At 35.1% G+C, this 12,712-nt stretch overlaps 1 protein-coding gene across 1 annotated transcript; it reads left to right on the top strand.

Moving 5' to 3' along the window:
* The first annotated feature begins 6,043 nt into the window (after positions 1 to 6,043).
* LOC108995558 (cytochrome P450 734A1-like) lies at positions 6,044 to 10,099 on the top strand. The gene is made up of 4 exons (XM_018971141.2): positions 6,044 to 6,644; positions 6,767 to 7,011; positions 7,716 to 8,082; positions 9,553 to 10,099. The coding sequence occupies exons 1-4, from the start codon at positions 6,156 to 6,158 to the stop codon at positions 9,970 to 9,972; spliced, it is 1,521 nt and encodes a 506-aa protein (XP_018826686.1). The 5' UTR covers positions 6,044 to 6,155; the 3' UTR covers positions 9,973 to 10,099.
* Positions 10,100 to 12,712: the final 2,613 nt, after the last annotated feature.

Here is a 12,712-nt window from a genome sequence, read left to right as displayed (position 1 = left end):
GAAGGTTCTTGAAATACAAAGCTAAAGGTCCACCTCACTCTTTCACTCTTACACTCCATCTTGAGAAAATATCTTAGACTGATTTTTATGAGAAGAAAAGGCCAACACTCAACCTTTTCTTCAGTCCTATCACTTTCCATAGCTTGTGTAAGAGGCTCTCCAGTCCACTTCCCACGAAAAGCAACTCTCATTTACACTTTTTCTTCATAGAACACAAAAGACACTCTCGGACAGTTTTTCGTACCTCTTTTGAACGCCTGTTTTGAAACTTTTGTAAGTGTTTTCTTGCAAAGTTTCCTTCATGAAAGTTGTTTCTTTTGGAGTCTAGTTTACGTGTATATCTTATTCGTTCCATTTGGAGATTATTTGTTTGGTCAAAAGTTGTTTAGACCCCAAAAAGGTCATTCTGGACGATAAACTGGAGAGTGTGTTATATTTTGGAGTTTTTGACCAAGCTAATGAATAGATCTTGGTCCGAAATTTTTATGGAGTACTGTTAAAATTTGTATATGATTATTGGTTGAGGATTTGTTGCATGATTAAAATTTTTGGTGAAATATTTTATTAGGTCTAGAAACTTAGAAACTGGAAGAGGAAAAACAGTTTCTGTTTTGAGAAAGTTTAAATCTTTTATGGTTTAATCTTATTCCAATGGCTTTAATATTTTTATTGGAAGATCCTAAGCATCTTAAATACATGTTACAATGTTATTTTCAATATATTTTATGTTAGTTTCGAAGATATGAAATTTTATGCATTGAGATATTTGGTTAGGCCAAAGTGATGATGTTCTTGGCTAAATTTATGTTTTGGGTGATGTTTAACCATGTGATCTTGAGTTTGAAGCTTGGATCTATTTTAGGACACCTTTTTAAACCATGTGATGTTTTGGTTTGAAGATTCCTTCTTTATAAGTCATGGATCAAGAGGTTGATCAAAACCAGTTAGAAACAAAATTATGTTTTGAACTTAAAAGAGAAACCAAAAAGTTCAAGTATGGTTTTAGTGATTTGATGACTTTTGTTCATGATTCAAAACATGATTATTCTTAGGAATATGTTATGAGTATAGTAGAAGAAAAGTTTTGGTTTAATCATGAGTTTTGAGATTTGAAAGAATTACAACAAATAAAAGGAAATAGCCTTTGTAAGTTTCGGCCCTATAGAGTTTTAATGGTTGTATTTAGTTTTAAATTTTTTTCTGAATTAATATTTGAGTTTAGGACAAAATCTACATAAGGTATGTAAATTTTGGTGATTTTTAGAGTTAGGATGCAAAATCCTTAAGTTATGGGTAAAATTGTCATTTTCCCACATGTAGAGGGTAAAATGGTAATTTTACTCTAAGTTGATATTTTTCCATATTCCTAATTGTTAGTGATTAAGTTTTAATTTTTAGAAATTACTACTTTCAGTTTCTCGTGATCGCACTTGAGTTTTGTCTCGAAGCGCAAAGATCGAGATAAGTTAGCTTTTAACTTACTATCAGTTTAATGTGTATGGGTGATAAGTAAGGGAACTAAAGTGTATGTATGCATGTTATCATTTGTGCCATGTCAAGTCATTACATATTTATCTGTTACACAGAATTTATTCTGTCATGAATTATTCATCTATTACACAAGATATTCTGTCACGTATTGCTATACATTGTAAGTATGTCATGTTAAGTTAAGTATGCCATCTGTTATATGTATTTCATGTCACATAATATTCACTGTCACATGTTACGCCATGTTAAGAAATGTTGTTTGTTACGTGGTATGCTATGTTACAAAATGTTGCCTGTTACATGTATGCCATGTTATGAAATATTGTTTGTTAGATTTATGTTTCAAAGTATGTCATGTCTGTCGTCTTACGTTCATGTCACGTTATGCTATGTCATGACTTCTGTCTTTTATGTCACGTTCATGTCATGTCACGTCACGTTACGAAATGTCATGTATGCCAGTTAAGTCATTCATGTCAATCACGACCCTAAGCGCTAGGTATCCTAGTGGAACTCCTTTGTTCATGCTGGAGTGTCTAAATAGGTGTGAGATTCTCTGGGTTGACGAAATACAGTCAACAGGTTGCGAATGGGGCCTATTAGCTGGTCACCGGAGCGTGCCAGGCACTAACGCCGATGATGCCACACATTATGTTACGTGTGTCCACAGCAAGTGTGGCACAAACAAATAAGTCATGGGACCACAACAACTGTAGAGCATACACTACGTGAGACACAGTAATTGTGACACGTAGAATACGTGGGGCCACAACAACTGTGGACTACGTATTAACGCACTCGCAGCTGGTATAGAAACGTGTGATGTGATGCGGTAATCGGCAGGGACACACGGCTGAAGGGGACCTGTGTAGCACCCATATGGTCACTTTAATGATTAAGTCTATTGAATAAGATTCCAAGTTCATGCATTTCACGTTCAAGTCATGTTTTACGTTATGTTATGTTCAAGTTTACGTTCACGCAATCATTGTAATCCCATGAGACAAGAATATGTTTCAAGTACATGTTATGTTATGTTCACGTTCATGTTATGTTCCAAGTTCACATTTATGTTATGTCATGCTCAGGTTCATCTTATGTTCAAGTTCATGTTCAAATTATGCATGTTCACGTTCATGCTATGTTTCAAGTCCATGTTATGTTTCAAGTCACGTTCATGCTAAGCTTCAGTTTCAGTCTAAGTTATGCCAGTTATGTTATGTTGTATGTCAAGTTATGCTATGATTACTTATAATTTGATTATGCGTTTATGCTTTTACTGTCATGCATGCATCATTAACCTGTATGAAAGTTTCCTATTAACTTGCTGAGATTTGTAATCAAATCTCACTGTGGTAGTCACAACTACCATTCCCCCCGAATAGTAGATTTTGTTACAGGATCTGAAGGAGAACTGGGAATCGACCAACTGGAAATGGTCGACTAAGCAACAGTGCGACGTAGATGGTAGTACAGTAGTTACCTCATGTTACTACTTGTATTTGTGGAGTTCAATCTCCAACACTCTTTTGATCACAACCATATGGACTATTATTGTGATCTTAGTTGTTTAGTATGTCATTAAGTATGAAGTATGTTTTAAGTATTTGGGATATTTTAGTTTGGTGCATAGTATTGCTAAAAAAAATTATCCGCTGCGAATATTGCATAATGCTAAATACATGTTAGGAATATTGCATCTTATATGTCATGAACGGGGGCAGGTAATCTTGTGTTGCATGTCTCGACGCTTCAAATGTCCGTCCGATCCCAAGCGGAATTTGGGGGCGTCACACATTGGTATGCATTGATATATGGCAATCGTCAGATTGTGGTATTTTACTTTGATTTTTTGAACTTTAATGGCTCGCAATGTCCTTTCTGCAATAGTTTGTTCTAAAATGAACTCCATGGTATTGGATTTTTAATCCTGCTTGAGTAGTATTAAAGCAATAAATAGTCAGAAATCAATTTTGTCTTCTGCAATTTTGTCTTTTGAAATCATGGGTTTTGTCTTTTCAAAATGGTTCCCTGGTTCCTTCTTTCAAATAATACATGCATATTGTTGAAATTGTCCCCAAACATGGGGTGAATGAACAAAGTAGATTGACTTTTTGTTTCCATTTGTTGGTTTTCTTTTCCTGTTCGTTGCTTTTGTTATTTAAACATTTTTTAAAAATTATAGATTTTTTTAATGTTTGCTGGTTTTTTTTTTCCTTTGGGTTTGCGTGTTGTGAGTTCAGTCTTTGGGTCTTCTCTTTTTAGGATTTTTGTAAATGCATGTTTTATAAAATGTAAAATATTGGTGTTGTTTGATAGAAGGGAATCAAAACAGAAGAAAATCCTAAAAGATTAATGCTACATATAGTCGTGGAGTGCGCAAGTACCGCGTAGTCGTTTTGAAAAAGAGTAGAGTCCACTATATATTAAAAAATTAATTTTTTTATGTGGGTCTCATACTTATTCATTTTTTCTCAAAGTAATTGCATAACGCTTGAGTACTCACGACTGCAACTATTATTTTTTTTTATTTTTATTATCATTAGCAAACCATAAAGCTTTTCAACACGTCAAGAGATGGGTAATGGTATATTTATAATTATTTTATAAACATTTTATAATTCATATTATTCTAAAGTATGCTCAATTTGATAGAGATCATGTTGTAAACTAATTGTAATTTGATCAATTATATTAACTTATGGTCTATACCAATCTTAATAGAGGCAATGTGCCCTTTATGTCTGGATCAATGTCGTCAATACCATATATCTTAAAACCTGCATTTACATGTGTAACACATACCATATATCTTAACACATACCTTTGACATGACATTCTAATTCTGTATTTGGCAATGTTTCTGCTCTAACCTTACCACAGGTGTAAAATCGTGGTCTCTATTTTGGTTTGTACCAACTTCTCTATCTCTGAGTTCACCCACTTTGGAAACAAATTGGTTTCTATGATGTCTATCTTGTGTGTACACTCGGGACTCTAAGAATAATAAAGGAAATATTAACTTATGTCTTTGCCCGGTTTGGCCACCAGGGATAGTGCAACCATACCACACGGGTAGGTCTCTGTTTGGATATAACGCTCTGATACGATATGATATAATATGATATGATATAATGATAATATTCAATTATGTTATGCCAAAGAATTTTTGAATATGAATGTTTCTGAATTGTCACTCATATTTTGATAACATGTTTTGGTTCCGCACTCTAACATTAAAAATGTTTTGCACTGCATTCTGAATTTTGTGAAAAAACTCATGTTTACATATTAGTATATGTTCTCTACTTACTGAGTTGTTGATGACTCACCCTTTATCTCCACAATATGTTTCAAATGTTTTGGATGTTTCAATCGAGGATCAAGAATATGAAGCATGGGTAAGGCTATATGAGTATTGTGGATTAAGTACAAAGATGATACTTGATGACTGGAGAATTACATTCACTAGATTTGTTTTGTTTTGTTTACTTGGGTTATTGGGATGTTTTGATGACTTTGTGGTGTCTTAAGATTAATTATATTGGAGTATTTGATTTGAAACAATGAGTTTTATAGAGAATTTGCATTATATATATTATGTGGTTGAGAGATAATTTTAGGTGACAGTTAGTAACTCTCCAGCCCATTCTGGACTGAGGCGTTACATCGTTTGAGGGCAAAATCTATTATATTTGGTGATTTTACAGTTTTTCATGACTTTATATAGCTTTCAATATAATGAAAAAAATATATATATAATGGAGAAAATATGATTGAGAAAAGGTTGAAGAAAATGTCATCCTTAATAGAGATCTAGAGAGAGTGAAATTGAGGAAAATAAATCATTGTTTTTTTATTTTTACTTTTTTATGTAGAGAAATTTGGAAATTCGTTGAAATTTTCTTTCATAGAAGGATCATGCTACAGCTCTTGCTGGAGGCTCCCGTTGGGAGCTATAGCATATATTTACATGTGTTTTTTTAAGTTATTTTTTATATAGATTTTTTTAATATTTTTAAAAAATAAAATAAATTTAGAACATCGTTAAAAATACTTTCTTATAAAAAAATAAAAAATAAATTATTAAAAAATATTTCCTTAATCACAAAATAAAATAAAAAAATCATAAAAAAATATTTTTTATTTTATTTCGTGATTAAGAAAATATTATTTAGTAATATTATGATTTTTTTTATTTTTTAGAAATATTTAAAAACTTTATATAAAAAAATTAAAAAAATATACATAATAAAATATAATAAAATACATTAGAGGTCCAGCGGAAGCCCCAACGGGAGCTCTGGCATTTTCGTTCGTAGAATTCTCTATAATTTTTTGGAGTAGTCGAGTCCAACCTGCTTTCACGTTTTACCTTTTTGAATATCACTCTTATCACTTTTTGAATATCACTCAATCACGTTTGACTTTATGTCTTTCTTGTCTTTCTTGTCCATTATTGGATAATTTTTCTTTGTTGGATGGTCGTATTCAATGGTTTTGTGTGACTTTCTTTCACTATACTCCAGCCTGCATTATTACTAGTCAGTACGATCGGCTGTTTAATAGTTTAATCTTATAATCACGATCTGTTTCAGCACTACCATTCTTGATCAAGCAAAACACTCGTCCCCCTCTCTCTCTCTCATCAAGCTTCCAAAAAAATGAACCTGCTTCTGCTCCTGATCGTGATGACGATCTTCTCCCTCCTCTTGAAACTCCTGCACTCAGTTTTATGGTTGCCGTGGAGAATCCAAGACCATTTCCGCAGGCAAGGCATACGAGGTCCTCCCTACCGCCCTGTTGTCGGAAACACATCGGAGATTCGCCGGATGTATGCCGAAGCTCAGTTGAAGGCCATGTCTTGGGACGACCACGACATCCTTCACCGGCTAAGTCCATACCATTCCGAGTGGTCGGCTGTGTATGGGAGGACGTTTCTGGATTGGTACGGGTCTAAGCCCAGGCTGGCTATCACCGATCCTGACATGATAAGGGAGGTCCTCATGAACACCAGTGGATCATTTGAGAGTATTGACCCTAGCCCTCGGATTAAGATGTTCTTTGGACAAGGAATATTTGCATTGAAGGGTGAGAGATGGAGTCTTCACAGAAGAATCGCAAACCAAGCTTTTAAGATGGAGAAAGTTAAGGTAAGTTTTCAATACCAATACTAGTATACTTCGTATTCGATCGTTTTGATCTTTTTTAGTAAACTATAATTCATTAAATATTATAATAATCATTTATGCTTTGTATATTCATTTAATGGCAGGGTTGGGTGCCAGGGATTGTGGCTAGTACTAGACAGATGCTCCAAAAGTGGGAGGAAGAGAGAGGAGGAAGAGACGAATTCGAGATGGAAGTGCACAGAGAATTTCATAACCTTTCAGCAGACATAATATCTAGAACTGCATTTGGAAGTAGCTTTGAGGAGGGGAAGAGGATCTTCATGTTACAAGAGCAGCAACTACGCATTGTCTCCCCAGATTATAGAAGCGTCTACCTTCCTGGTTTCAGGTGATCAAGTAGTACATGTTCAAGATTCTCATCATTGGCTTACCTTACTATTCTGAACTTTTCAAAAAATGTGATTTAATTAGAACCGGAGTACTTGTACCCAAGTCCTCTAGCTTTTATTTGACTTGCTATTTATTCCCTATTCGATGAGAATGATGCATGGTCTCTCCATGTACTCCTGGAGTACCGTACTATTCATGAAAGTCTAGTGATTTTGACAAATGAGTTTGTTCTATATTATATGGACTATTTGCCTTCAATGAACAAATAACAATAAGGCATCGTTTGGTTACACAGTTTAGATACGATGAGATATTTTGTTAAAAATTGAATAAAATATTGTTATAATAAAATTTTATAAAATTATTTTTGTTTTAGAATTGGATAAAGTTGAATTGTTTATTATATTTTGTGTGAGAGTTTAAAAAAATTGTAATCATGATGAGATGAGATCAGATGAGATAGTTTGATTTTTTGTGTAACCAAACCAGGCCTAAGGTTCTTTATCCTGGATCTTGTTATCTCCGATCACACTAATTGATACCACATATTTTAAGTGGCCTAATAAGTCTACAATTTAAATATAAAACTACTTAAAATTTGATATATCAGTTGGCCGTAGGACTTATAAGGATGATGAAAGTCACAATGAAAAACATCAATACTTGTGAATTAATGATTTATATACATACGCACATTTGTAGGTTTTTGCCCACTAAGAATAATAGAGAGGGGTGGAGGCTTGAGAAAGAATCACGAGAATCCATCCAGACGCTGATAGAGAACAATAAGAGAAAGGGGGGAGAAAGTTCAGAAACTTTACTTGGTCTCTTGCTATCTTCTCACAAGAATCACGATGGTACAGAAGAGAAATTAGAGGTGACAGAAATCATAGATGATTGTAAGAATTTCTACTTTGCAGGAAAGGAAACAAGTGCTAATCTTTTGACTTGGGCACTCGTCCTTCTAGCATCTCATCAAGAATGGCAAAGTAAGGCACGGGAAGAAGTCTTCAAGGTTTTCAGAGATAATCTACATCCCACAGCTGAGAATTTAAATGGCCTTAAGATAGTGAGTTCAAATATTCCTCACTTAATTTCTTGCCCATTGTTGTAGCATCGACAAGCTTTCATTTCATTGTTAAGCATTTTAAAGTTGATGAACATATCGATAACACTATTTTGCATCTTCAATTAGAATTGATTCATTTTACATTATTATGCATAAAGGATATATATATATATATATATATATATACTCTATATATATAAATTAGATAATAGTTTTGTTAACGTCGTGTTTCGTACGCCTTTGGGTCAAGTTCCAGCAACCCAGGTCTTCAGAACTGGGCTTGCAAAAATAGAAAAGAAGGCAACTGAGAAAGGATGGCCTTGAAGCCGAGGAGTCTCTGATGCCAAAGTCAGTAAAATCTCTTGAAAGTTTGTAAATAAGTAAGAGAGTCTAAGAATCAGAGAGAGTCTCTCATACCTGGGAGTTGCTATTTATACCGGGAGTCTGGGATGGGGACAGATCGTGTCTGTCCCTATGGAGTCCGTGTCTATTGTATTGTTCCTTTTATCAGAGTCCTTTAATGCAGAGTGACTCTACAACAGCGTCATTAATGAGGAGTGTAGCTCGGGTAGTGAAGTCATTAATGCGGTGTGGTTCCCTAATTTGCCAAGTCTTCAGTGGACCGTCGATGTTCCAATGTTAGAGGATCAAGGGTTCTCCGTCTTTTCCGTTCTTCCCCATACAAGTCCCCATGATCGGAGTGTGGCCGGGATATGTCACGTTCGTCCGTCCCATTAGCCACCTGTTTACTTTTCCTTGTAGGTGCCTTACTTCATGGGTGAGCTTGGACCCTAGGGCCGGGTATCAGGCTAAGGCCCAGCGGACTTGTGAGGTGGGAAAATCCCCTTACAAGTTTATATATATATATATATATATACGCATAAACTATTATCAAAATTTAACTTCAGCTGCCTATAGATAAGTTATTTCTAGCTCTTGCATTGGATAGAACATAGTTATTGCTTAGTATCAATTACATGCAAGCAGAGACATTGTAATTCGATCATGGGACCCAATAAATTCGTCTAAAAGATTTTCTGTAATTAAAAGATAGAATGACACGATGTGTCAACCATATAGTACTATTTAATTATACTGAGTTCAAGACTCCACACTACAACATTAACTATATATATATATATATATATATATTGGGATTCACATACTGTGCTGATTTCTATTTAAATCAAAGGAAATGTTTGAATGGATAATTACAGAGAATCTTAGTATACGATAATTTTCCTAGATTCTTATTTATTCATGATTATGCACTAACCACCCATGCACCAAAATATGACTAAGCTACTGCTAACAATGACCGAGAACTAGTAGTTGTAAGCTTGACATTATACATTATTACTTGTTTCATGATTATGCATATGTTAATCACTTGAATAATTTAGCATAAAATGGATGGCAAACTAAGCTCAACCATGAAATAGTGTAAATGTCTTGTTGTTTTCTCAACAGGTGAGCATGATACTGAATGAAGCACTTCGCCTCTACCCTGTGGCTCCAATCGTGTGTCGACAAACAACCAAACGAGTTAAGCTAGGGAAACTCGACATTCCAACAGGAACAGAACTCACTTTGCTCGTGATAGATGTCCATCATGATACTGAAATATGGGGAAAAGATGCACATAAATTCAATCCATTGAATTTTTCAGAGTCTCGAAAGCATTTAGTCCCGTATTTTCCATTTGGGTTAGGACCCAAAATCTGTGCAGGTCAGAATCTAGCCCTAGTTGAGACAAAAGTGGCACTGGCTATGATCGTCCGACAATATTCTTTTTCCATGTCACCAACTTATGTTCATGCGCCGATGATCTTGATGACCCTACAACCTCAACATGGTGCACAACTCTTGTTTAGGAGGATTAGTGCTTGAAACTTGCAGCCTCAACATGGAGGAGCACAACTCCCGTTCTGGAGGATAATTGCCTAAAGGTTGTAGCCTCTTTGTGCGCATGCTACAACGTATGTTCATGACACAATTTGGAAATGTTTGTTTTTTATTTCTTCAAAAACCGTTTGTTAATGCTTTATGAGTTGGATGTTATGTGTTGAAAATAAATGGATATTTCTAAATAGTTGTGAAAACTTTTGGAGATAACTCTTTTAAAAATCCTATAAAAGTGGTGGGACTTATTGGAAGACTTATTGGAAGTACCACGTAAAATTTTATTATTATATTTTATGGAGGGTGTATGAAATATTTTTATTAAAAATAACTTAATAGTCACCATGTGGTGGTGACACCACGAGGCGGCCCTGATCCTACTGCCAACAATGGGGGTGGCTTCGTGATGGACATTGATCATCGTTCAATAAAACTTTTTATCTTATAATTTTTGTGGAAAATAACACGAATCAATACAAATTTTTCAAAAAGCCAGTAAAAACAATCTTTGCTGACTTTCACAACCTAATACAAGTTAAGTTGAAAAATGCAATCTATATTTACAATTGAACTTACATAACCTTATGTGTTGATGTATCAGCTATTAAAAATGGTGAGAATTTTAAAATCCTAAATTTGAAATTCAAATTAAAAAAGAAAATACTGATAAAATAGATATGCCACTTAGCTCATATAATATTGTGCATAAAATTATGTGTACATGTAGCACTACTCATTTGAGTTCTTTGAAATTTCACTTAATGAAACGTCTATGCATTAAAACCAAGCCTCATGGTGTAACACCCGGCCAGCACGAAATTCGCATTCAAATTTTTTTAGTGTTATTTTATTTTATTTATTTTAAGTTCATTTACCATCAAGATGTAGGTCCAACTTTTTTCGAAATGGACCCAAAGCCATGCGCCCTTCTCCTCCTCGAAGTCATTTCTTCCAATCAACCACCATGCACATTGGAAAAGCTCAGTAATCATTGCATGCATGTAGGAAAAAAGCTTAGTAACCGTTGCCATGCACGTCGATCCCCCTATTCCTTTTTCTTCTCCCCACATTTTTTTTCGGTTTCAAATCTCCACAACTACTTCCCAATGCCTTCGTTTCCCCTTTACACTGATTTTTAATTTTATTTTTCCCTTCCCCACTTCACACTCAACCTCTATTTTCCCTACACCGAAATAGAGCACAGCCCCTTTCCGCCCACACGACCGAGAAGCTAACTCCACGGCCACCGTGGGTTATCCACACTCATTAACCAGCAACCACAGCCAATGGCGAAGCCACTACTCCTACACAATGGAAGCTGCCCAATGCTTGTTGCTACCAACAGCCACTACACGAAACACCAGACACCATGCGCATCCAGCTGGCCACTCGAAACTGTTACACACCCCAAGCTGCAACACCTCCACCAACGACCACCATCACCGTTGCCAACCCACGAATGAGTAAGCCATCCTCTATCCCTCATCGCAAAACCGCAAGCCTGCTCCATCCTCTATAAATCAAACCAAAACACTTTCTAATACTCATAACAGAGCACAAACCCCATGCTTAACGGTTTCACACCACATGATGCTACCAGCCGCCGAGTGCACTGAACGCCACCCACTTTCGATCCAACCCAACCACCGCATCCTAATCACCCAGTCACCATGAGCCCTATCTCGAACCACCAGTCGTTGGTCCAAGAGTCCCCTCGCACGACCGTTCGCTGTAGATAGATAAGGGCTCTGGACACGGTTCGATCTTTTGACCACCACAGACACCGTGCTCAGCTCTCCTATCCATGGTTGCACCGCCGTGCACGACCTCCACCCCTCACGATAAGCCTCTATCGCTTTCACCGCGTCTTCCTCTCATAGCTCTCTCTCTCTCTCTCTCTCTCTCTCTCTTTCTCTCTTTGTGCTCTTTAGCTGCACCGTACACTGTCGACCTAGCCAGCCACCGCTTCTATCGTCCCTGGCCATTCCTCCTGGTGAGCCTAGACTTTATCGCACGGTTTTGTCTTTCTCCAGTATTCCGTTTGCCTTTTCATAAGGAAGTATTTTCATTTATGGTTTTTGGCTCCAACCTACAGATTTGTTGAATGGTATAAATAAGCCACTTTTAATACTTTGTCGTATAGCATTTGTAAAGCATAATAAAGAAATTGTTTTAAGTATATTTATATTACTACATCTAGTTTATTCATCAATATGTTTTCTTGCCATTTGATGTTTATTTTGATATTGAGTTTGATTTATTTGAGATGTTTCTTGTAAGTCATGTTTAGCGTGAAATTATAATTTATGTAGATAGTATTTAAAGATCTAAAATTTTAGTTATATTGTAATAATTGTTATAACTATTTCCATAGTAAATTAATAATAAGATTTTATTTTATCTAAATGCTTTAAAATCGATTTGAGTATATCTTACTAAATGAGTTTTCTACTTTTTACATTATTTGAATTTGATATAAATATTTTAATAAGTTGTAAATAGTAAGTGTTCAATATTTTATATTAAAACACTTTAAGCCTATTATATAGAATAAATCTTTGATATTGGTTTAATATAGATATGATTAGCAGTTTACATGATTTTTAATATAAGTATTATTAAGAATATTTTATAAATTACTATTGCTTAAAAAATTTATGTTTTCCTACTAGATTATATGTTGGCAATATTAAATTATTGTTTTAATAATATTTTATAGAGATATGAG

This window comes from Juglans regia, chromosome 6, assembly GCF_001411555.2.
Source record: "Juglans regia cultivar Chandler chromosome 6, Walnut 2.0, whole genome shotgun sequence".
In the NCBI taxonomy this organism is placed as follows: domain Eukaryota; kingdom Viridiplantae; phylum Streptophyta; class Magnoliopsida; order Fagales; family Juglandaceae; genus Juglans; species Juglans regia.
The sequence above is the reverse complement of the archived record's forward strand: the minus strand, read 5'-3'. Positions and strand labels throughout refer to the sequence as shown.

Excerpts from the sequence above, each read along its gene's own strand:
- LOC108995558 (XM_018971141.2), top strand. The coding sequence starts at position 6,156 with ATGAACCTGCTTCTGCTCCTGATCGTGATGACGATCTTCTCCCTCCTC. Across the intron at positions 6,645-6,766 it reads TTAAGATGGAGAAAGTTAAG|GGTTGGGTGCCAGGGATTGT; the intron begins GTAAGTTTTCAA and ends ATTTAATGGCAG. Across the intron at positions 7,012-7,715 it reads GTCTACCTTCCTGGTTTCAG|GTTTTTGCCCACTAAGAATA; the intron begins GTGATCAAGTAG and ends GCACATTTGTAG.